Raw genomic sequence first — 24,513 nt, 5'->3', positions numbered from 1 at the left:
GGATCGTTAGGGTGGCCCTAATCCAATATGAGTGGTGTCCTTATAAAAAGGGGGAAACGTGGACACAGGGACAGACAGGCACCCAGGCAGACGCCTGTGAAGACTGGAGCTGGGCTGCCTCACGCCAAGGAACCCCAGAAGCTGGGAGAGAGGCCAGGGCACGTCCTCCCCTGGAGCCCTCAGAGGGAGCACGGCCCTGTGACACCCTGCCCTCAGACGTCCAGCCTCCAGAACTGTGAGAATAAATTTCTGTTGTTTAAGCTCCCTCACTTGTCGTACTTTGTTATGGCAGCCCAAGCAAGATTAAAAAATTGTGACCTTGCTTTACACACAAGGAAACTGAGGCTTGGGGAGACACAGTAACAGTCCTTCAGTCCCCAGGTGGGTGGGGAGGCAGAGTCACGAAGCCAGGAGAGAAGAGGATGAGGGCGAGGTGGTCCTCGGGGTCCTGCCACACCCAGCTCACCCTGCTGCCTGGCACCCCTGCCTTCGCCTCACTTGCCCTGGCTCTTGCCACTGCTCCTGCTCCAGGGCCTTTGCTCTCGCTGTCCCCTCTGCCTGAAGGGCTCCTTCCCCAGACACCCAAACCGCACTCCCCCTCGTGTCCCGCAGGTCTTTGCTGAAGTCCCGGGCAGTTGACCTGTCTAAGGCAGTCTTCCCTCCCTTGGTCCCTGCTCTGCTTTGCTCTGTAACAGAAAGCGCTGTCTGATGTGCTGTGCATTTTGATTGACTGTTTCTTGTGTGTCTCCCTGTCGGAACAAGAGCTCCAGGAAGTCGGGACCTTTCCTCTCTTGTCTACCCCTGTATCCTGATGCCCAGGCCAGGTAGATGTTAGAGCTGAGGATGACAGTGCTGGCCCTTCCCGGGCCCCGTTGGCTCAGGCCAGTGTCTGGAAGTGAGGTCGGTGCTGTAGGTGGGTTCAGGACCCTGGGAAGCTGTCTCCTAGAATTGCTTTTGACATGCCCAGAAAGGCCTCTGTGCTTGTCACCAGGTGCATCTGATCCCTGAGTCCCCAACACGGGTCTCTTCTCCTGGGCAGAGGAGACTCTGCCCCTTCCCAGATGAGCTGCTTCTGTTCTCCGGCTCCAGGATGGCCAAGTGGAGGTGTGCAGGCACAGAGGCTGGAGGCGTGGAGCTGAGCGAGGCAGAGGCATGTCTACGAGCACACGTGGCCAGCCCAGGGACACAGGGGACCTTGGGTCTAATCCCATCAGGCCTGGGCTCCTGGCCTTCTGCCCATAGAGACCCCCTCCCCCCCCATCATCCCATCTTTTGGTCTCATCTGCCAGCAGATGGCATCATCCAGGCTCTCCAGAGGGAAAAGTTTCCTCCCCCAGCTTGGGCTGGAGTTCCAACTTCCAGGTGTTGATCTTTGTGACTCCAAGGCTGGAGCCAGGTGGGGATGGTGGGGAGGTCCCGTGGTAAGGTCCTTGTTCATCACCCGGTTGGTGCCAAGCCGAGTGGAAGTTGGCTGTAGTGTGCAGGGCTGAGGTCTCAGGTCTGACTGGGGTAGGCGGGGCCCCCACCTCACCAAGCAACAAAGCGTGGCGAGGTGGCTAGTTGGAGGGTGGTGTGCTGAGGGTTCCCATGGGCTCTGACTGCGCTGGACAAGGTCAGCAGCTGGCTGAGTCCAGGAGCCAGACCCTTACGGGGCTCGGTGTCCACTGGGGTTCCTGGTGCTGTCCCCTGGCACAGCCTGACAAGCAGAGGGGCAGGCAGGGAGGGAAGGGCCTGGGTAGGTCTCCAGCTTAGTCACCTGCAGCACCCCTGCCAGCTTTTCTTTAGGAAATGATTTCAACTTGCTACAAACTTGAAAAAATAGAACAAAGAATCCAGTATGCTTTGCCCAATTCCTCCCAACTGTAACACTTTACCTAACCACAGTAAACTGTATTACAACCATGAAATTAGCATTGACCTTTTCTGAATTTTACCAACTGTCCTGCTAATAACCCTTGTCTGAGTTCAGACCCCTCATCCCACTTAGTTGTCTCTCCTTCAGTCCAAGACGGCTCCTCAGTCTGTCTTTGACTTGAACGATCCTGACACTTTCTGAAAAGCACTGGCCAGTTTTTTGGGTAGAAGGGCCTTCCTATGGGTTTGCTGGATCTTTCTTCACGATTACATTCAGGTTTTGCCTTTGGGGCTTTAATGTGGATACATGTCCCTCTCAGGAAGCCCTCCATACGTCCCTTTACTGGTGCTTTTTTCATTTTTATCGAGGCATCAACACACAAAGCAACACACGTCTTTCAAGTGCATCCTCTGATGTTGGTCATGCGCACCTTTGGTCACCTGGTGAAGGGGTCTCCCAGGTTATTTCTTGCAAAATCACTGTATTCATTTTGCAGTTAGAGTCTGGGGCGGGTGGGAACTCTGCAACTCTGCCCAACTGACAACCCCCGTCTGTTTCTCATTCTTTGCCCTCTGTCTAGCACCCCTGGCTTTTGTCTGCAGCAGCCACCGTGCCGGCTGCCGACGGGAGAGCGTGTTCCCGGCGTTCCTGGGAATTCCCGCCTCAGCAAGAACGGTCCCTGCTCCACGGCTCAGCACCTTTGTCAAGGCTCCTCGCGCAGGATCAGCAAATGGAAAAGTGCCAGACACTTGCGCACACTTGTCTTTTTCCCCCTAGTGGTTATGTTTAATGCTTTTAAATGGAAAAATGGGTGATGTTTCTATGTGTACGGTCTCGTCCGCACCGTCCACACCGGATAGGCACCCTCTACTCCCGGTTCCCGGCGTCCTCCGCGTTCTCCCGTTCCCGGCGTCACCCGCGCTCCCTGTTCCCGGCGCCCCTCGCGGCCGCCGTCCTCCGCGCCACGAGCCCCGCCCCGGCGGCGACCGTTAGCGCGGCCCCGGCCTCAGCTCCTGGTCCCGCCCACGTGGCCGCGCCATTGGGCCGTGCGCCGTGGCCGGGAGCGCCGCGCGCCGCCGATTGGCTGCCTCTGCAGCCCGCTCTGCGGTTCCCCCAATGCGGGGCGGCCGCGCGCCGGATTGGCCGCGCGCGCCAAGGTCCGCCCTCCGCTCGCCCCGCGCGGCAGGCGGGTCCCGCCGACTGGAGAGCGCCCGCGCGGCCCTTCTGGAGGGCGGCGGCGGCGGCGGCGGCCGGGCAGTAGGGGTCTCCGCTGCAGTTGGGCTGCGGGCAGCTCGGGCCGGCCGCGGGCGCCGGAGGTAGGTGCGGGGCGCGAGGGGCGCCCCGCGGCCGAGCGAGCGGGCGGGCGGGCGGGCGGCGCTGCGGCCTGTGTGAGGCGCGCCCTTCCCCTCCCTCCCTCCCGGGCCGAGGCCGCGGGCCGGGGTCCGGCGGGCGGCGGGGGCGCGGGCGGGCCTGGCCTCTCCGAGTCCCGGCCTTTGTGAAGCATCATGGCCACGGGCCTCGGAGCGCGGGCGGGGGGCCCGCCAGGGCCGGGTTCTGGGCTGGGGCCGGGGGCGGCGGCGGGCCCCGGGCCGGGGGGCGCCGCGCCGGTCGCTTTCCTCCCGGGCAGACACCGGGGTGTGAGGAGGTCCCTCGTCCCGCGGGCCCGAAGCCGTAGATGGCTTTCAGGCGGGAAAGGTACCAACAGGGGCGGTGCTCGCCCAGGACCCTGCCGGGTGTGACACAGTTTGGGAAATCTGAGAAGTCGCCCGTCTTCACCAAATGCTCACGGACTGAGTGTCACGTAGGTGATCAGGATATGGTTTTGTCGTAACAATGACCATGATAGAAATAAGTGGAAGGTGGCAACCTGTTGACAGTGGTACCTGTCAGGTGTCGTCCGATGGACTTGGGTTGCTCAGGGTAGGAACTTGATTTGTCATTTGCATGCTTGCATGTACCTTGTTACCCGGTGCACGACAGTCCATTCTGGGGCTGGGGACTGTGCCAGGCCAACCACTAGGCGGGGATCCTGTTTCCTGGCGGCGGTAGAGTGGGCCAAACCCTGCCACAGGCGGTCACCCACCAGAGGGAGTGAATGGCCAGTCGGCAGTGCCGCCTGTAAGCGCGGGATGTGAGGCCGATGGAGGATGACAAAAGGACGGGATGAGGTCATACTGCTGCTGGGTTGGGCGGGAGGCTGCAGCGCGGAGAGGCTTGAGCGAAAGGCAGCAGCCACAGCGCTGGACCATCACTGACGGCACCTCCAATGCCAGCCCAGCAAACGGACTCCAGTGAAGGGCACTGTCCAAGCGTCTCGGTTTTACCCTGTGCCGGGATCCAGGGGAGCCTGCTGCAAGTCTGCTGCTGGCTTACGGTCCACTTGGCAAGCAAGGTTTGCATCCGTGTGTGCAGTCAGCTGAAGCAGTAGTGAGGCCGATGGCAGGAGAGCCACCCTTTGAGCCCTTTGTGGCCAGCCACTGTGCAGGGCACTTCCCAGGGGTTTTATAATCTAACCGTGACCTTGGGGGTAGGAAAGTGAGTCTGACTGGTTTGGCCAGTCTCGGCTTCAGGTTGGAGCTGCCCTCTACTCCTTGGTGATCTCGTCCAGTCTCCTGGCTTTAATGCCGTCTCTCCTTGACATCTGCATCTCCATCTCCAGCCCTCGCCTCCCTTCTGAGCTGCAGCCTTATGCCTGTGGCTGCCTCTTCCACATCCCCACGTGTTACTTTGATGCCAAGTAGCCATGTGTAAACCTAAACTGTGATCTTCACTTACCCCAAACACTCCCCATGCTGCCTTCACCACCTCTGCGTGTGACACCTCTGTCCTTGAATATAGAGTCACTCCTAGGCCTCCATGCAACCCTCAGGACAGTTTCTCACCACCTCCAGCTTGACATTCTGGTCCAAGCTCCCGGTGAGCCTCTTTATTCTTTTCTTTGCTCTCACCCTTGCTCCTTCTACTGTCCACCCACCTGGGGTTTTTCTGGACCTACAGTGGTTCTTTTAAACTGCAAGACTCTAATCCCGAGGCAGTACAGACTGGAGCCAGCTTACCTGGGTGCTAAAGCAGCTCCACCACTTTCTAGCTGTGTGACCTCGAGCAAGTTGCTTCATTTCTCTATCCTTAACTTTTTCTCACAGTGCTGTGTAAGAGCTGGTGAGTGACAGTACATAAAGTGCTTAGAACAGGGCCTGCCTGAGGGTTGGTTGCCACTGCTGACCTTGGATCATGTGACCTCACCGCTTGGACCCTCCTGTCCAGTGGCCCATCTCTCAAGATAAGAGCCAGAGTCCTGCTCTCCCTCGCCCTCATTGACCTGGCCTCCTCTCTCCCCCCTGGGCATACTGCTGTCACCTGCCACCCCACGCTCCTACCCGGAGGCCTTTGCTCTTCTCGCTGTTGCCTGGAATGTCCCCTCCTCCCACCCCAGCTACCCACCCGGCCCACTCCTCTACCTTCGGGTGGACGTTGGCTGTGAGGCCTTTGCTGCCCACCCTTTTTGAAGCTACCTCCCCTTCCCCAACTCCTTGCCTTGTTTTTTCTTGAACAGTTCTCAGTTTTTCTTAGTTGTTACTTGTCAGTCTCTCTGCTAAAATGTGAGCTCTGTGGCCAGGGGTTTTGTCTGTCTCATGTCTTCAGCATCTAAAACGGTATGTGTGTACCACCTGGAAGGTATTGATAGGTACCGACAGGCAACAGGAATGGTAAGGAGCTTGCTTAGGATGGCCTGCTGTGGAGCCCTCAGCATGAGCTGCTGCCCTTGGGGCTGGGCAGCTTCCCTGAGCTCCAAGGACCACACTCTCCACGGCTCCTTGGAGACTCCACTCTGCAGCTCTTCAAGGCTTCTATTCTTCAGTTTTTATCATTATCATCCTGGCTTCGTGCTGCTCTTAGCCTTTGAACGTGGTAGCAGGTGTCCCCGTCCTATGCCGAGTGTATCTTCAGTGCCCCCCGTCTCCTCACATCTCTTCATGTTAGCCTTTTCAGCCCCAGAATCACGAGTTGGCTCTTGCTAGGGTCTCTGCAGACCTGCCTGGTGCCGAGGGGTTTGGTCCTGGTCACATCTGTGTTCTGTAGCACTGGGTATGCTGACCTTCTGTCCTTCTCTGAAATGATCTTTCTTGGTGCCAGGAGACTGGCCCTACTCCACTCAGTGTTCCTCGTGTGTGTCTGGCTACAGCCTCAGCGATCACTGCGGTTCTGAGTCTGTCATCATTTGTGTGCTATGTTTCCTTGGTCCTTAGCACCTTTGACAGACATACCTGTGGGGGAGGTATTATGTTAAATTCCCACTGAATTCAGAAATGTGAAGACATCTTAGAATCTAGGAAATAGATTGACAGTCAGTGGTCGTTGCCCTGTAGTTCATGGTAGCGCCCCCATCAGAGTAGGTAGTCTTTGGGTAGTTGTTGGATGAGTTAATCAAATCTAAACAAGTCTCTGGTTTTTATGTTATGTCCCCTTCGAAGTTCAACCACCACGCTCTGTCCCTTCACTGTAAACTTCTTAAACATGTGGTGTCTGCTGTTTCCTGTTCTGTCTGCAACCAGCAAGGTGCCCCGAGTGGGCTTGGGCACGCACATGTGTCTGCATCTGCGTGCATATGGCATGTTTGTGCGTGTGTCTGCACGGTGTGGGGGTGTACGTGTGAGCACATGCGTGCGTGTCTGCACGTGCTTCTGCTCTGGTGGGTGCCCTCCCTCCTGCAGGCCCCTGTGTTTGGATGGCCCCCTGCCCTGCCTTCTCAGCCTTGTGTCTTCCTTTCCGTTGTGCTTCTCCAGAGTTGCGTCCTCAGCCCTCTTCTCGGTCTGCATTCCCTCTCTGGGCGGCCTCTCCTGCGGTTTGGGTGACCGCCTGGCTGATGTGTCCTGGCGGCCTCAGCCCCGTTGGCCGGGTCTGCCCAGAGGCTTGGGGCGCCCTCCTTTGCAGACCCTGCTTGACTGTCCCTCTGGGGAGAGGCCTCGTTGGTCGTCACGGCCCCCTTGTCCCAGCTCTTCACCTCTGCCCACTCAGCAGTGCGGTCAACTCTATGTCTCTGCTGTTCTCGAGGGCGCGGGCACTGTGCCTGGCGCAGCTGTTGGCCTCCCTTCTCGAGTAGGGACTGAATTGTGGCCTAAGGGTCTCTTCACTCCCGGTGGCTTCTTGTTGCCCCCCAGGATGGAGCCAGGCTCCGGGTGGCTCCCAGGATTCCCCGTGCCTTGGCTCCAGCTGTCTCCTGCGGCTCCCCCGACCCACCCTGGCTGGGCTCCCTTCCCTGCGGCCACCACCCCTACCTCTCCCGGGAACAGAACCCCGCCACCTCTGGCTCCCCCAGCCCGCTGCATCACTGTCCCCATCCACGTGCCCCAGGGTCCCGGGTGACAGAGCCCCTGGCCCTAGTGCCGCAGAGTTGAGCCGAGGGTCTCCCGCTTGCCCTCTGACTGACCCAGCCCTCGCAGGTGAGTGGATCCATGTCGCTCTGGTGCTGGAGGGAAGCTGCACACCTTCTGTGTGTTCTGGAAAGGGCAGCCTTGCATTGCATGCTGGCTTGCCTTGTAAACTGAGTTAGGGGGTGCTGCGGTGAAGTTTAGTGGAGGATTTTTTTTTTTTTAATCCTTTTTGAGCCTAAATATAATATGGTTTTTGTGCTTCTCAAGTTGGAATTACAGTGGACAATTAAAGTATTTAATTTGGGACTTAAGGTACAATTTAGGTTCTGAAGAAAAAAGTAAAGTTCGATTGTTTTGAAACATAGAAGGTTCTCTTTTTAGGCAGCATTCTTTTAAGTTTTCACTGCGCTGTCAATAGCACTGGGCTCTTGGTACCAGGACACGGAGGGCTCTGTTGCGTTGTGACGACGCCTTTACGTCTCTTTGCAGGTGGAGGAAGACGGGTGCCCCTCCGGCTTGAGGACAGACTCGCTTAGTCGTCAGTCATTTAAGCTGAGTGCATTGTGATTTCCAATAATTGAGGCAGTGGTTCTAAAAGCTGTCTACATTAATGAAAAGAGCAATGTGGCCAGCTTGACTAAGCCGCCAGCGTGTGCAGCGCGGGCAGGACGGCACCCAGGTCTCGACGGACTTGTGCATGTTAGCTGTATAGATTTATGTAAGGTTTTTTAAAACTCTGGTCTTTTAAAATAGTCTTAACCACTTTTACTATGGAGACATGTGAGAGCCCCTCTCCTCTCCCGCGTGAGCCCGCAGGAGGAGCGGTGATGGAGAACCAAGCTTGCCCCCTCCGAGCGCTGCCCCGTGGACAGTCTCCACCACCTCCCCTGCAAACGTCCAGTGATGCAGAGGTAATGGACGTTGGCTCTGGTGGTGATGGACAGGCCGAACCCCCTGCTGAGGACCCACTCAACTTCTACGGAGCTTCTCTTCTCTCCAAAGGATCCTTCTCTAAGGCCCGCCTCCTCGTAGACCCGAACTGTAGTGGCCACAGCCCGCGCACCGCCCGGCACGCACCTGCGGTCCGGAAGTTCTCCCCTGACCTTAAGTTGCTTAAGGATGTAAAGATTAGCGTGAGCTTTACCGAGAGCTGCAGGAGTAAGGACAGGAAGGTGCTGTACACGGGAGCGGAGCGCGACGCGCGGGCAGAGTGCGGTCTGGCCCTTAGCCCTGTCAGTGGAGACGTGCATGCTTGTCCCTTTGGCGGGAGTGTTGGTAACGGGGTAGGCGTAGGGGGTGAGAGTGCGGATAAGAAGGATGAGGAGAATGAGCTGGATCAGGAAAAGAGAGTGGAGTACGCAGTGCTGGATGAGTTAGAAGATTTTACTGACAATTTGGAGCTAGATGAAGAAGGAGCAGGCGGGCTCACGGCTAAAGCGATCGTGCAGAGAGACAGAGTGGACGAAGAGGCCTTGAAGTTCTCCTACGAGGTATGTCGGCGTCCCCTCCTTTGGAGCACTCTTAGCAAAACCCAAAGAGAGGTGTTTGGGAATCGCAGCATCTCTGTAAAGCTGATGTTGCAGAGGAAAGAACACCCACAGGAGGTGGAAACGTAAATGTGAAAAGAGAAAGCCATCAGGAGTCCAGGTTTTCAAACTTTGCTAATGAAAAGTTTGGCTGACAGGTCTGCCTCGTACCCTTGTCCCAACTGAGTTGGAAGGAGCTGCTGGCCACGCTCCCTGGTGGCACGGGCACCTGCCTGAGCGTGTGCTTCAGCTGGCGGTTTCATCCCATTTGTTTTTCAGATGATCACGCAACATAGAGGCACACCTAGGCCCCCGAGAGCGCCTCCTTTCTGTGTCGTTGTCAGTGACACTGTGACACTTGCCTGGAGGGCACCGGGGGGCTGTGGTGTCTGAACAGCATATTTTGCAGGATGATTTTGACAACGATGTTGATGCTCTGCTGGAAGAGGGCCTCTGTGCTCCCAAAAAGAGGCGGATGGAGGAGAAATACGGAGGAGACAGCGATCACCCGTCAGACGGAGAGACAAGTGTGCAGCCAATGATGACCAAGATTAAAACAGTGCTCAAAAGTAAGTCGGGCCAGGAAGTAGCGAGTGTTCACGGGGCTTTGCACGTACGGGCATGAGAGCCCTCGGTGTCAGGCAGCAGGTGTGCGTCTGAGGCCAGGAGGGTCCTGTCTGGTGACAGGAAACAGACAAGATGTGAGGACACACCCAGATGCATGATGGCCCAGCTGCAGGTGGTGCAGATGCTGTGGAAACCAGAGCAGCTGGGCTTGTGCGGCGTGGCGGGGAGAGGCCTTCTGAGGGGGTTGGGCAGATCCCTGGGGAGGGGGCATCCAGAGGTGTGGATGGTGGGCCCAGAGGCGGTTGCTCGGCGCGGTGGCTGGTGATGGTTGCAGTCCGGGTTCTAGATTCTGTGCCAAGTGTCGGGGGAGCCACTGGAAGCAGGCAGGACTCGTTCCACAGTCTGGTCTGAAAGCACGGCTCGCGGTGCACGTGTGACTCCTGCACTTTGAGTGGGCAGAGGTGGAGGGGTCAGAGACGCGGTGGGGAGCGGTCAGGGGGCGCCCAGAGCTGGCCCGTGCAGCCCCCCTGCTGACGCGGAGAGGTCTGAGGGGGCTCCGTGTCTGTTTCTGTCTTGGCCTGGAGGCGCCTCTCAGTGTCTAGGTGGAGGTGTCAGCTGGGCGGTGGAAAGGGGCTGGAGGGACACAGGACTCAGGCACACAGGTTACACCTTCTGCTGAGCACCAGCGCAGGTGGCCAGCATGATGGGAGGAAACCGAGGGTGGCCGGCGTACAGTCTCCTGGCTGCGGAGTGGACATGTTGGCAGTGCTGGGCTGCGCGTCTGCCAAGTGGGCCGCAGCAGGAACAGTAACAGACTATGAGATGCACGCGAGCTCTCCGGGCAGCCGGGCCAACTCTGTGACAGCTCACTATCGCAGACATGCCTTGTCCCATGATGTGCTCAGCTTGAGCTGTGTGAGTGCCTCCTTCTCCTTACTTAGCCCAGAGCTGGTTGCAGACAGCTTCCAGCTCAGCCCACGGTGGGCATGGGGGTGCCTGACGGGGTCTGTGCGTGTCCAACTTCACATTCCCTCCCAGGGCCGTCCTGACACAGGTGTCTGCTGGTGTTGGCCACGTGTGGGTGTCAGACCTGGCACAAGGGTGTCATTCCCTTTTCTGTGAGAGTAGCTGGTGCTGTTTTCATCTCATATGTGTCTTTTTAGATTTCACTTGGTTTTTCACTTTCGTTTCTGAATTTTTAACTTGTTCCCAATACCTGTAAGAAAAATAAGTTTTACTTAAGTCTTTGCCATGTGCTTTTTTCAGCAGCCAGGGCTGTCAGTGGCAGCTCGAACAGCACAGGCTTGTCACCTGGTCACAGGGAGCAGTGATCCACAGATGTGCAGTTACTAGCGAAGCCTACCCAGGCCCTGCGGTGCCTCTGGCCACACCTGTGGGAGGTGGGCGGGGAGTCAGTGTCCACGGTGCTTGCCAGCCGTGGAGGCAGAGCTGTGGCGAGGCCCTGTGTCTTGCAGAACCCTGCTCTGGGCTCCGTGGTGTGCCTGTGCCGTTCTAGGCTGGGGAGTATAGCAGTGAGCAGGGTGGACAGCTTCCTGCTGCACGGAGGGACTTGGAGCCTGTGGGTCACACCCAGAGGGACAGGCACAGCAGCAGAGGGAGAGCAGAGTTTTGCAGGTGGGGCTGGCTGGGGCTTTCTCTAGTGGAGGGCGGGGTGTTCCCCCACTACTACTTCTTAGAGGTTCTCTGTAACGTTGGGTCCACCTTGCTGTTGTTTCTGACACGGGTTGTAACTTTGGAAACATCCTGACAGTTCTTACTCAGTTACAAGTGTCTTTAAGTGATTGCAGGGTGTTCTTGTCTTCTGTGCAGGTCGTGGCCGCCCACCTACAGAACCACTGCCGGACGGGTGGATCATGACGTTCCATAACTCCGGAGTCCCCGTGTACCTGCACCGAGAGTCTCGGGTGGTCACCTGGTCCAGGCCATACTTCTTGGGAACGGGAAGCATACGGGTAGGGGACGCGTCAGTCGTGAATTTAGTCTCGTAAGTTGTAGGAGGAGCATGCATGTCTGCTCACGTTGCATTGCAGCCAGACAGGCAGGTGAAAGGCATCGGACGTTCAGACGTTTGGGGCCATCCTTGTAATCTGTGTTGCAATTTCACTATCCACAGAAACATGACCCTCCTCTGAGTAGCATCCCCTGTCTGCATTACAAGAAAATGAAAGACAATGAGGAAAGGGAGCAAAACAGCGAGCTCTCCCCCTGTGGGGAGGTGTCCCCTGCCAAGCCCCTGAGCCGATCTGCAGAGCTGGAGCTCCCCCTGGAAGAGCCCGACTCCTTGGGGGCTGACTTGGGGCCCCCAGATGAGAAAGACCCATTGGGGGCCGAGGCCGCCCCCGGGGCCCTGGGGCAAGTGAAGGCCAAGGTGGAAGTGTGCAAAGATGAATCAGTTGGTAAGTTTCCAGAGTGAACTTGGTCCCTGAGGAGGAAGGGACCTGTCCGTGCTTGCCTGTCCATTCCCTCATGGCTGGAGAGGCCGTCTCCCCGAGCTTAGGAGATTCTGCCTGACCTCTTGCTCCCAACCCGCACACTGGTGCTGCCCTGCCTTTTTCTCTGGTCATGTTCGCGATCTTTCCTCAAGTCTGGCTTTTCATGAAAATGGGACATGCTCGCATGGAGTCCTGGTGTACCAGTGCGCAGAGTGGGCGTCTCCACCATGTGGTGTGGGTGCCGCCCCCTTCTCAGACCCTCAGTTGCTCTCGGGTGTGGGGCGTTCCTCCCTGTCCCTCCTGCATCTCTTCCGTGGTGGCATGCTGTCTTAGCCCCCACGCGTTTTCGGGGTCTCTGCCTCTGTCCTACTGCCCGGCCTGTCTGGGAACTCCTGCATGTGAGGGGCTGGAGCTGCTGCTGAGGAGGGGGACAGTGGTGTCTAGCTCCCCGTCCTGGCCAGCTCTGTCAGCGTGTGGGCTGTTCTCGGGACCCAGCTGGAAGGGAGCCCTCCCTATAAGACTCTAACTTGACGGTCTGCCTCTTCACAACGTCCTTCCGCACACGCAGGACACACCTGAGTGTGCTCCTGTTTTTCTGAAAACACCTGCCTCCCACCTCTGACCTCATGGCGCTTGTTTCCAGACTCGCTTCTCTGCACTCATGTGTAAAGAACTATGTGGTTTCGGTTTGTCACTAAGTGTGCAAGCATGTTGTTCTGTAGCGCACGTGGAATCTCAGGCATCTGCCTGGCTGGGAGGAGGGGTGCAGGCAGGGCACCAGCGAGGCTGACAGGAAGCCTTGGGGTCCTGGGGGAGAGGTGGGACGAGTGCCATGGCCCTGAGCTGCATGCTTGCTGCAGGGCGTGGGGGCAGCCACGGTGGGCACGTGGTGCCTCGGCTGCTGCTGGCCGTCTGGCACCTGTTTCCGTATGGGGAGAAAGGTCCCAAAGGCTGGTTGTGCTTGGCTTTTTTTTTTTTTTAGGTTCCTTTTTGTTTGTTTATTTTTGTATTCTTGCTCTAAATAAACTAAAGGACATGCCAGAAATTTGTCCCTAGGGGACCTGGCAGGGTAATTTGAGCTGGCAGAATGAAGGAACGTGACTCTTTACTTCCCTCGCCCTTGGAGAGGAAAGGGGAAGGGGGGGTATCGTGTGGCTGGGACCTGTCCTGCTCACTGGGTGGAGGGTGTGACCCACTGGTTGGGAGTCCGTGACTTGGGTCTCTGGTGAATCCCGTATAGACCTCGAGGAGTTTCGGAACTACCTGGAGAAACGCTTTGACTTCGAGCAAGTTACCGTGAAGAAGTTCAGGACATGGGCTGAGCGTCGGCAGTTCAACCGAGAAATGAAGCGAAAACAGGCTGAGTCAGAGAGGCCCATCCTGCCGGCCAATCAGAAGCTCATCACTCTGTCTGTGCAGGACGCGCCCACGAAGAAAGGTGAGCGGGACTCGCAGGTCTGATGTTCCTGGGATGTGTGCTCCAAGGGTGCTGCATCGGCCTGTGTCTGCCTTGCGGCGTAGAGGTCCTCTCCCTGCGGGCTGAGGTGTGGTCGCTGCGGCCCCTGCTGTTGCTGAGATGGCCCCTCCTGTCACAGAGTTTGTCATCAACCCCAATGGGAAGTCGGAGGTCTGCATCCTGCACGAGTACATGCAGCGCGTCCTCAAGGTCCGCCCTGTGTACAACTTCTTTGAATGTGGTGAGTGTGACCTTCCCCATCTCACTCCTAAAGCATCAAGCACGTCACTGGGGTCACCGCCGGGGAGGCGGGAGCTGACTGTCAGTCCCCTCTGCTGGGTAGGAACGAGAGGGGTGGTCGAGGGGGATCAGATGGTCACCTCCCCACACCCCCTCCCCACTGAGCCTCCGAGGGTGGAGGGGCCGCAGCCCTGCAATGGCCACCAGCTGTCCTCTGGATGCCCTCATCACTCTTTAGTGAAAACCAGAAGCTCAGCGTCCGCCATCGTCTTCCTGCTTCTCTGGCTCACAATGTCTGCGTCCCACCGCTCGCGCTCCTCCATCCATCTTTCTCAGACATTGGTCCCTGTCCCCCTCGACTTCCTGGCCATGCTCTCTGCCTGCTGACTGTCCCTCAGCCCCATCCCAGTGCCTCAGGGACCCCCCCGCCAGGCCTCTGCCTTCCAGCAGCAGCCCTACCCCCACCTCGTCTGTCTGTCAGTGTGAGCAGATTGTGTATGTGCACGTATGCTTTTAACGTCTTGGCAAGTGTGTTTTAAAATGGTAATTTTAATTTTAAGAGAACCCAAGTGAGCCTTTTGGTGCCTCGGTGACCATCGACGGTGTGACCTATGGATCTGGAACGGCAAGCAGCAAAAAACTTGCGAAGAATAAAGCTGGTAATGTGCCTGCTTGGTGTCAGAGACCCGTGTTGGCCCACCAATGGCTAGGGAAGGCTGTGGATGGGGCAAGTCTGTTTTATTTTTGTAATCTACTTGGATCTTTTTAAATTATGTACTCACTGGAAAAGATTCAAATAGAAAAAGTAAAACGTGAGAAATGAAAGTAGAAGGCCCTTTTCCACTCAGATGGCTGGGCCAGCGCCTCCCGCCCCGTCCCCAGTGCTCACAGATGCTGGTTTCTTTGTGCTGCCTGAGCCCAGGGCACCGTCTGTTTAAACCCAGCAAGCCAGGGGTGTGCTGAGAAGGAGAACAGGCGGCATCTTCCTCAGGTGGTTTTGACGTCCATGAGGACCATTTTCCAAGTCCTTCCAGCTCCAGACTTGGGACTGCCACTCTCGGAACACAGCCAAGCAGGCCCTTGGGAAAGCTGGTGGTTTTTGGTGGACGCCTGATGCTCCTCCTGCCCGTGGCCTGCCGCTGGCTATATTCCTGGTACACCTTGTTGTTGGCGTGCTTTTCCAGAAGCCACTTAGCCCCAGCACCAGGGTTATTTGGCCTCTTCTGGGGAGTGGACCACATCGCAGGCACGCGATGGATGCACCCCGGGCCCTGGCGCCCCCATCGCCACACTGTCTTCAGAGCAGCTCTGCCCCTTACACAGTGCGAAGCGTTTATCGCAGTCTAACCGAGTCTTGGGTTGGTGGAGTGTGCTCCGGGGCTCAGAGTGCCCCTGGGCCTTGCTCTCTTCTGGTGGCGAATGCCGAGGGTGATGGGACCCCACCTTACTGTCTGGCTGACCCTGTGTGAAGCTGTGCTGGGCTCACAAGCTCTGCCTGGTCCCCAGGAGGCCTCCTGTCCATTTTAGAGAGATTCTCTCCAAAGGCTCTTCCTGCTTCACAAGTGGGGTGTTCCTGGGGTCTCGGAGCAGAAGCCTGTGAGGGTCCCATAGTGGGTGGGGCCATCCTCGTGGTGCCCCGCCTCCCCCCCCCCACCCCATGCTCCTCCCCACGTGCTCTTCATTTTGCACCCCTGTTCATGGGGTGCCTGCACTCGGCTTCCCGCCACCCCTGCTCTCGGGCCTGCAGGCACCTCCCCAGAGTGTCCTTTTGGCCCGGCTGCTGCTCCCCACCGCACCCTCTGCCCGTGCCTCACCTGCAGGCTCTTGGGGCTCTGTCCCCGGGGCCCAGGCTCCCCTCGGCCGTGGGGACCCCACCCTCACCCTCAGGGTTCCTCTTTCCACAGCCCGGGCCACGCTGGAAATCCTCATCCCGGACTTTGTTAAACAGACCTCTGAGGAGAAGCCCAAAGACAGTGAGGAGCTGGAGGTGAGGGTCGTGAGCCCGCCCTGGTGTCAGGCTGTGCTTGGGTTTAATCGCCCTGGTGCCGGGTGCTCCGTCTCTTGTACTTCATCAAAGAGACCTGCTTGTCTTTGTGCAAGCAGAGGAAATGTTCTTGTCGGAGATTTCTGTCATTGTGTCTTGCCATGGGTCGTGAGAAACTGCGGGTAAATGTTTCGGAAGGAAGCCACGCTCTGCTGACAGCAGATCCAAAGTGGAGTGAGCCTTTGAGGCAGAGGCTGCAAAAGCTAGATTGTTCTTTATGTTAAGAACCATTTAAAACTATTTGTTAAGTTTTTTGGGTAAATATGGTCCTATGATTATTTGTAGCAAGGGCTTCTCACTCTGAAGAATGCATTCTTATTTATAACACCATAAATTTTTCCCTTTTAAACTACACAGTACAGTGGATTTTTGTACATTCAGAATATTTTCATCACTCCAAAAAAAACCTCTGTCCCCATTAGCAGCCACCCCCATTTCTCCCCGTTCCCAGCCCCTCAACCCCCAGCAGCCACTCATCTACTTTCTGTCCCTGGATTTGCCAATTCTGACGTCTTCTGTCAGTGGAATCATACGATGTATGTTCCTTTGCGACTGGCCTCTTCCACTTCACGTGCTATGTGAGTTGTGAGTATTATCAGATTGAGGACGTTTCTTCCACTCCTGGTTTGTTGACAGTTTTTGTCAGGAATGGGTGCTGGATTTTGTTTTTTCTGTTTCTGTTGAGATGATCTCGTGGTTTTTGTCTTTGACTTTACTGATGTGGGGGGGTGTTTCATTGACTTTTGAATGGTAAACAAACCTTGCATTCCTGGGGTAAATCCCACTCAGTCATGGTGTATAATCATTTTTATGCGTTGACAGGTTTGGCTCGCTGATATTTGTTAAGGATTTTTGCAGCTGTACTTACAAGGGATACTCTTCTGTATTTTCTTTGCTCGTGATGTCGTTGGTGTTGGTTTCAGGGTAATACTTGCCTCATAGAATGAGTTGGGAAGTGTTGCTTCCTCTTTCATTGTGTGGAATAGTTTGCGAAGGATTGGTATTAATTTTTTTTTTTAAGATATACCACACGCTTCCTTGGTGGTACAGTGGTTAAGAATCCACCTGCCAATGCAGGTGACATGGGTTCGAGCCCTGGTCCAGGAAGATCCCTGATGCTGTGGAGCAACGAAGCCCTGCGCCACAACTACTGAGCCTGTGTGACACAACTACTGAAACCTGTGAGCCTAGAGCCCGTGCTCCATCACAAGAGAAGCCACCGCAATTAGAAGCCCGCACACTGCAATGTGCAAGCCCCCGCTTGCCACAACTAGAGAAAGCCCGCGCGCAGCAACGAAGACCCAACGCAGCCAAAAAAAAAAAAGATATACCATGCAAGCACAATATTTATTCATTCATTCATTCATTCATTTATTTATTTATTTATTGGCTGCACTGGGTCTTCGTTGCGGCACACAGGCTTCTCTAGTTGTGGCGTGCAGGCTCTGTGGTTTCAGCACACGGTCTTAGTTGCTCCGCGGTATGTGGGATCTTAGTTCCCTGACCAGGGATCAAACACACGTCCCCTGCATTGGAAGGCAGATACTTAACCACTGGACCACCCGGGAAGTCCCGTTATTAATTTTTTAAACACTTGATAGAATTCACCAGTGAAACAGTCCGAGCCTAGACTTTGCTTGGTTTTGAAGTTATTTATTTACTGATTCAATCTTTTTGTTATACATCTTCAGATTTTCTACTCCTTCTTGAGCCACTTTTGGGATTTTGTGTCTCTCTAGGAGTTTTCCCACTTGATCTAGGTTATCTAATTTATTGATAAATACACATTCATAGTATTCCGTTATGATCCTTTTGTTTAAACTTTTTTTTTTTATAAATGTATTTTATTTTTATTTTTGACTGCATTGTGTCTTCATTGCTCTGCACAGGCTTTCTCTAGTTGCGGCCAGCAGGGGCTACTCTTTATTGGGCTGCGCAAGTTTCTCATTGTGGTGGCTTCTCTTGTTGCGGAGCACAGGCTCTAGGCACGTGGGCTTCAGTAGTTGTGGCACGCGGGCTCAGTAGTTGTGGCTCGCGGGCTCTAGAGCACAGGCTCAGTAGTTGTGGCGCATGGGCTTAGTTGCTCCATGGCATGTGGGATCTTCCTGGACCAGGGCTCGAACCCATGTCTCTTGCATTGGCAGGCGGATTCTTAACCACTGCGCCACCAGGGAAGCCCCTTATACCTGATTTTTAGCAGCTAGAGTCTTTCCTTTCTCTTGGTCAGTGTGACTAAAGGTTTGTCAATGTTGTTGGTCTTTTCAAATATCCAACTTCCGGTTTTGTTGATTTTTTTTCCTATTGGTTTTTTATTTTCTATTTATTTCTGCTCTTGCCTTTATTATTCTTTTTTTCTGCCAGCCTTGGGTTTAGTTTTTTCTTCTTTTTCTAGTGTCTTAAGATTAAGGTATTGATTTGGGGTCTTCTTTTTAAATGTGGAGTTCACAGCTATAAATTTTCTTCTGTGTACTACTTTGCATCCCGTAATTTTGCTTTAATATATGTTGTGTTTCTTTTGTCATTTGTCTCAAGGTATTTTCCTAATTTCTCTTGTAATTTTTTTCTTTAAACCAGCGGTTATTTTAGGAGCATTTACTTTTCATATATTTGTGAATCTCCCAAATTTCCTTTGGTTATTGATTTCTAACTTAATTCCATTGTGGTTCAAAACATAGTTTTTGTGATTTCAGTCAATCCTTTTAAGTTTATTGAGGCTTGTGTTGTGACCGCCTGAGAGGATGTGCACTGTGTGTTTCTGAGTGGAGTGAACAGGCGTCTATGGGTTGAGCTGGTGTGGGGTTTGCTCTTCTCGTTCTTGGTGGGTTTTCTGTTCTGTCTGGACTGGTGTTGAGTCCCCAGCTGTTACTGTTGAATTGTTTATTGCTCCCTTCACTTGTCAGGTTTTGTTTCATGTATTTTGGGGCTGTTAGGTGTGTATGTGTTTGTGATATTGTGATATAAAATACACGTTTGGTCTTTGTCCTTGGTTCCTGGTGGGACCTTCTAATGTAGTAAATAAATTAACGTTTGGTTTTTGTCTCCAGTTCCTGAAATAGTTCCAGTTGATAAAAGTGAAGGGAACGTTCTATTCTAACCCCTTCAACTACGCCTGAGTTCATGTTCAGGAGGTGACTTTTGGAAGCCCCGAGGATGGGGGTTGGTTGCCAGGGGAACCGTCGTGTAGTCAGAGGTTGGACTTCCAGCCTTGTCCTCTGCCTCCCCCAGTGCCCGGGGAGGGGTGGTGCTGGGGGTTGGGTTCATCCTTCGTGGCCAGGGTCTGAGCAGCCTGGCTCACACAGCGATGCCTCCGCAGACACCCTGACTAAGGGGCTCGGGGTGCCTCTGGCTGGCAGACCCATTGAGGTGCTGGGGGGGCGGGGTTGTGCTCAGAGGGGGATGATTTCCTGCTTGCTGGAACCAGGGCCGCCTCCTGATGCTGGGTGGGGAGGAAGCCCCCTCCCTGCCAGAGCAGCAGGTTCCAAGGCTTCTATACGAAGAGGGCAGGGCTGGGGTTGATGCTGCCACAAGCCGAGGGACACCTGGGGCCCTAGTAACTGGACAGTCTGGGAAGGCACCTCCCTGAGACGCCTCGAAGGAGCGTGTGGTTCTGCGTTATGGCTGCCCCGGGAGGAGGGCCACAGTCCTGAGTGGGAGCCGGGGGCCATGGGGTCAGAGCCACCTCTGGGCTGGCAATGCCCCTATCACCAGCTTCCTTTTTCTCCCTGAACCAGCTGGGCGTCGCCTCTTAAGAACCTTTCACGTTTCTGTTCTGCCGTATCTGGTCACTTTCTCTCTTCTATAACCTCACTTATGATGGTTTTCAAGCTTTTCTTCGAAGGTTGTGTGTCTTTAGACTTCTGACCGGTCGTCTGATCAGCCTCTGATTCAGGATGGGCTCCCCAGGCCAGCGGGCAGGCAGCCCGGCCCTTGCCATTCCTCGTTTGTGTCACGGGCTGCTGGGCGGGGAGGTGTGGGATGTGGGGTGCAATGTCTCCGAGAGGTAGTGGTGGGGGCAGGAGGCCCCTGGGAGAGGCGGCAGCACGGGAGCCGCTTCACGGGGCTGTGGGTGTGGCCAGCACTATGACCGGCTGCTTCATTTTGTAGTATTTTAACCACATCAGTATCGAGGACTCGCGAGTCTACGAGCTGACCAGCAAGGCTGGACTGCTATCTCCCTACCAGATCCTCCATGAGTGCCTTAAAAGGTAAGGGGGGTGGGGGGTGGGGTGCTTCCCTGGCCATTGGGCATGGGGGCCTCTCTGGGGTGCCCAGCACCCTTCCACCCAAGGGGCCAGATGGCGTGTGGTGGGAGAGTCCCTCCTCTTGGGCAGAGCAGCGGTTTGGGGAGAAGGGTTGGTGCTGTCTTGATGGGCCCTTGGAGGGCTTTCTGGAAGCAGCCATTTCGTCCCCCTCAGCTGATGTCACCTACTGTCTGTTTTCTCCTACAGAAACCATGGGATGGGGGACACCTCCATCAAGTTTGAAGTGGTTCCTGGTAAAAACCAGAAGAGTGAATATGTCATGGCGTGTGGCAAGCACACAGTGCGCGGCTGGTGTAAGACACACACCCCTCCCCCAATACACCCACACACAGGCTTTCAGTGATCCCGGGGACCACTGCCCTGGCATAAGCCGAGCCTCAGCTGTATGCTGACTGCCCACGGTTGTGCCCACAGCATCTCATGTCCACGTCTGAGTCACAGCTGGCCTGAGTGCAGCTGTGGGTGTCCCGTCCCCGGGCTGGTCATTTTGGCTGGGCTGTGTTGCTCCCCGGCTGCCACCACTGCCCCTGTCCAGCCCTCGATCCCCGTAAAGGGAGCAGGAGCCTCCTAAGACAGCAGCAGAGCCCCCCCGCAGGGCCCTCTGCTATTGCTGGGCACCACCTGTGCTCTTCACCTAATCTGGTGTTTGGATATAACCTTACTTGAAAAGAAACTTTGTGTAACTACTGTAAACACAGACCAGCACTGGGTAAGTGAGAAGGTCATGACCAAGCAGGCCCTGGATGTGCCCTGTGCCCTGCAGACACCATTCCTTGCTGAGACCAGCCCTGAGCAGGTGGGCAGGGCATAGGATAGATCCCCCATCTGAGCCAGAGGCCCTTGCTGCTCTCCAGGCCTGTTCTGCACCCTGGCCCCACCTTCTCTCCATCTAGAAATGTCCCCAGCACAGGATGCCCTCTGGATGCTCCCCGACCCCTGTGTCTGCCCTGCAGGTGCGTCCTCTGTATCGGCAGATGTGGACTGGGGGCCGTGAGGCCTCATAAGCTATGGCCTTGGGTGTGTCCTGACCTCCCCGAGCTTCTGATGGGCTGTTCTGCAGGACGGGCAGGGCTGAGGTGCTGTGCCCAGTGCAGCGGCTGCGCCTTCTGCCCCCTCCCGTCGGGAGTGCCCCTGTCTGGACGAGGTGGCCCTGTGGATGGCTGGTATCTGTGACTCCCTCTCTCCATGTTTCCTCTCAGGCAAGAATAAGCGAGTCGGGAAACAGTTAGCTTCTCAGAAGATCCTTCAGCTGCTGCACCCACATGTCAAGAACTGGGGGTCCTTGCTGCGCATGTACGGCCGTGAAAGCAGCAAGATGGTCAAACAGGTAATGGGGCCCCCTGCTGGCACGGGAGGCCAGGGGCAGAGTCAGGCTCTGGCTGCACGGGGAGGGGATGGGGTGCGGGCCAGGGCTAGAGGGAGAGCGAGCAGACCACACACAGCTCTCCTCGGCCAACTAACCCAACTTTCAACAGCCCGTGTGTGTCATCTGTTTTGTTTCTGCTCTTTGGGCCAAGATCTCAAGATTTTAGCCAATACCCTTAGGTTTTTGTGTTTGGGGTGGAGAGAAGTACAGGGAAGCGAGGTTTATGTTCTTTGATTTTTTTTTTCCCTGACGTTTACAGAAACAGTCTGGGTCACCAGCCACCCCAGTGAGTGGTGGGTGTGGAGGGTGGGGACTGTGGGTGGTGACCCCCAGGCCATCTGTGAAGAGCTCCTTGCTCTCGCCCTGACAGGGTGGGTGAGGGGAGGGGACACTGGGCCCCAAGGTGCTTGGCCCTGCGTTGCTGAGCCTCTGCCTTCAGGTCTGTGCTTCTGTGCATCGTGCTGGGCTGTGAGTGAGGGGAGAAAGCTTGCTTGGGCCCGTGGTGGGAGCCCCCCTGGAGCTGGCAGGCAAGGTGTCCTTCCAGGGGCAGGGGAGTGTGGCACCCATGGCCAGCAGGCATCCTCAGATGTGGTTTCTTCACCCTGGACGGGCCTGCAGGGAGTTCAGCGTCTGGGCCCCACAGGCTCCCAGGGGCCGCAGTGCCGGGGCGAGTCCTGTCCTGCAGTGTGCTGTCCCCCCGGCCGAGGCTGTGTCCTGGTCGCTCCTACCTGAGGGCTCTGGGCATGTCGAGTGCCTGGCCAGTGGCTATGTCAGAGGCCAAGGGGGCCGGGGAGGAGGAGGAGGCAGTGGCAGAAGTGGAGACAGCCGGTAGGCAGCCAGCCAGGCGGGTCAAGGGAGGGGTGGCCCCAGACGGTCCTGCGAGCCGGCTCTGCTCCCCAGGAGACGTCGGACAAGAGTGTGATTGAGCTGCAGCAGTTTGCCCGGAAGAACAAGCCCAACCTGCACATCCTGAGCAAACTGCAGGAGGAGATGCGGAGGCTGGCGGAGGAGAGGGTGAGGCCCGCCCGCATGCCCTCGGGCTGTGGCAGTGCTGGAGAGCTGGCGGCCCTGGCCTCCTGTGCGCTGATGTGGGGTCCCCGTGGGGCTTGTCGGGGCAGCTTCAAATCCCTGGTGGCTGTGACCTCCTTGACCCTGCACTCCCGAGCATGCGTCTTGATGCTCACAGGAGTGCCAGCACGTGGTGCCCTGCGAATCGCGCACATTCTGCAGCCCCGCCACCAGCCTTTCACCGAGGTTGGGCTGCAGGTTCCCATGTTGCCTACATCCCTGACCTTGGCTATTCTTCCAGGAGGAGACGCGGAAGAAGCCCAAGATGTCCATCGTGGCATCTGCACAGCCTGGCGGCGAGCCCCTGTGCACTGTGGACGTGTGATGGTTGGTGGTCCGGGCTCAGGGGCTGCCAGCTCTGCTGCGGGGGAGACCTGCCCTCACTCTGCAGCCCCGGGTCTCCAGTCCACAGTCCCCCGCCACTGCGTGTCTGACAGCCAGGTCCACGCAGCTCTTCCTTGGGGGCCACCCACAGGTCTGGGTGGCCGTGTTAAAGCATCGACTCAGCCTGCCACACAGGTGGACACAGAGAGGTGGGAGGTCGCCATGGACCTCTGCTTGTGTGGACATGCTGCAGACTGGTGTTATGAAGGTTTTCACGAATTTTAGTATGTAACAGGCGCTGACAAGAAATGATAGTTGGATGACATGAAATGAGAAAGCCCTGCGCCTGGGGCTCCCGTGGGCACCGTAGGGACCTGGCCAGAAGGTGCACGCTGGCACCCCATCCCCTTCCCCGCCTCCTGGGTTTTCCTTTTTTCTCTGAAAAAGTTATAGTTAGGAAGGAGTATTTCAGACCTCTTTGGTTTAAAATAAACACAACTTAGTATCAGAACTATTTTTCAGAGGCTGTAGGCAAACCACCAAGGTGATCATTCTTTGCCTTGAAATGCATTGCCCGTGATGTGGATGAAGGCACCTGTCCCTGCCCAGCTCGCTGCCCCTGCCTGGGCTGGGGTGCAGTGCATTCTTCTAAGTCTTAATGCCCCCAAAACATGCCTTCTTAGACACTGAGGCCCCTCACCTTCGCTGGCCTCTGGCAATTTTTTACTAGATTTTTGCACAGTCAAGTCTGTCCACCCATCAATTTTTAAAGCTTTTATGATATTTTAGCGTTTGGAAAGAAACTTTTACAGTGAAAGTAGAAGATAGATTTGGAATCATGTAGCAGATATGAACAGTTAACGCATTTTAGCTCGTGGACTTGAGAGGAAACGACTCTCAGTGCAGTGCGTTCACATGCTGGTGCTCCTCTCCAGAGCTGGTGCGAGCATGTTGGGGCGGCACTGGATTTTGAGAGCAGCCGCCTGGTGCAGCCAGGTGACTAGGTGGCCCCTGTGGACAGGTGTGGGGTAGATCTGTCCCCTCTGAGTCCCAGCAGTCCAAGTTGGTTGTGAGCCGTTGGCTCCCCGCCCCTGGCACCTGTTCAGGGCACCGTGTGCTCATGGCACAGTGCTGGACACCTCCCCTTGTGTGGTGTTTTTACAGGAGACAGTATTTTCTGTTCCCTGCCACCCCTGTGACTGAGGTTGGCGCCTGTGCTGACCTTTGTAAAAGAGTCCGCAAATCAAGTTGCTATAATTACACACTTGCTTCTGTCCTGCCCCATCTGCAGTTGTGAATAACCATTTGACTATAACTGTTTGCCCTTAAAACAGTCAGATGCACCACCTCGAACCAAAGCTTTGTGCACACTGGAGGCAGGTGAGCCTCACTGAGGCCTCCCCGAGTCCTTCTTTCCTTCCTCTGTCCTGTGTGTGGGTGCAAGTATCCTGTGAACACAGCCATACTGTGGGGGCAGAGGGCAGGGGGAGCCTGTGCTGAGGCCACTTCTGGGTGGCCACCACCCTGTGTGTACCTCCCAGGTGGCGGCTGGGCCATGGCTGTAGGGGTGAGCCTTGACTGTCTGAATGCATAAAGCAAAACTGTCCAAAAGGAAATGGCTGGTCTGTTTTTCTTCTGGCCATGGGTCCTGAACTGGCCAGAGCTGCCCTGAAGGCCAGAGCAGCTGAGCAGTGTCCCAACCCCACCCCTAGCTCTTGTGGTCACTGGGAGGTATATTCCTTTGGGGATGGGACTGCAATGAGGGTGGGGAAGGGCAACAGGGCAGCATCTTGCTCTGTGCTCCCCATGCCATGTGTACAGTTGGCCCTTGGCCACAAGGCCTGTGTCTCTCGTCAGACAGCAGGCTCTCTGCTGGGACGCCAGGACTTTTGGCCACACGAAGAGCTGGGAGAACTGTTCCAACTGGGCCAGTTCTTATGAGCGCTCCTGGCCCTGCCCCTTTGCACCTGTGGCGAGGGT

At 56.0% G+C, this 24,513-nt stretch overlaps 1 protein-coding gene across 3 annotated transcripts; it reads left to right on the top strand.

Moving 5' to 3' along the window:
* Positions 1–3,011: 3,011 nt before the first annotated feature.
* On the top strand, positions 3,012–24,149 carry DGCR8 (DGCR8 microprocessor complex subunit). Of its 3 annotated transcripts, XM_082354937.1 has the most exons (15): positions 3,013–3,171; positions 7,717–7,945; positions 8,044–8,717; positions 9,163–9,322; positions 11,151–11,293; positions 11,455–11,737; positions 13,014–13,211; positions 13,369–13,470; positions 14,030–14,128; positions 15,374–15,456; positions 19,618–19,718; positions 19,962–20,068; positions 20,975–21,102; positions 22,042–22,155; positions 22,451–24,149. In XM_082354937.1, exons 3-15 carry the CDS (start codon positions 8,055–8,057, stop codon positions 22,532–22,534), a joined length of 2,265 nt encoding a protein of 754 aa, XP_082211063.1. In that variant the 5' UTR covers positions 3,013–3,171; positions 7,717–7,945; positions 8,044–8,054; the 3' UTR covers positions 22,535–24,149. The 3 variants fall into 3 exon arrangements, with proteins under 3 accessions (XP_082211062.1, XP_082211063.1, XP_082211061.1); XM_082354936.1 differs by having other exon boundaries at positions 3,012–3,171; positions 7,717–8,717; positions 22,045–22,155; XM_082354935.1 differs by having other exon boundaries at positions 7,717–8,717.
* Positions 24,150–24,513: the final 364 nt, after the last annotated feature.

Source organism: Balaenoptera borealis (genome assembly GCF_965194805.1).
Source record: "Balaenoptera borealis genome assembly, chromosome: 14".
Classification (NCBI taxonomy): Eukaryota; Metazoa; Chordata; class Mammalia; order Artiodactyla; family Balaenopteridae; genus Balaenoptera; species Balaenoptera borealis.
The sequence above is the reverse complement of the archived record's forward strand: the minus strand, read 5'-3'. Positions and strand labels throughout refer to the sequence as shown.

What these genes read in the sequence shown, in the direction of transcription:
- DGCR8 (XM_082354935.1), top strand. Translation starts at nt 7,998, where the DNA reads ATGGAGACATGTGAGAGCCCCTCTCCTCTCCCGCGTGAGCCCGCAGGA. An exon ending in AAGACAGTGAGGAGCTGGAG is followed by an intron (nt 15,457 to 19,617) that starts GTGAGGGTCGTG and finishes TTCATTTTGTAG; the next exon opens with TATTTTAACCACATCAGTAT. An exon ending in GCACACAGTGCGCGGCTGGT is followed by an intron (nt 20,069 to 20,974) that starts GTAAGACACACA and finishes GTTTCCTCTCAG; the next exon opens with GCAAGAATAAGCGAGTCGGG.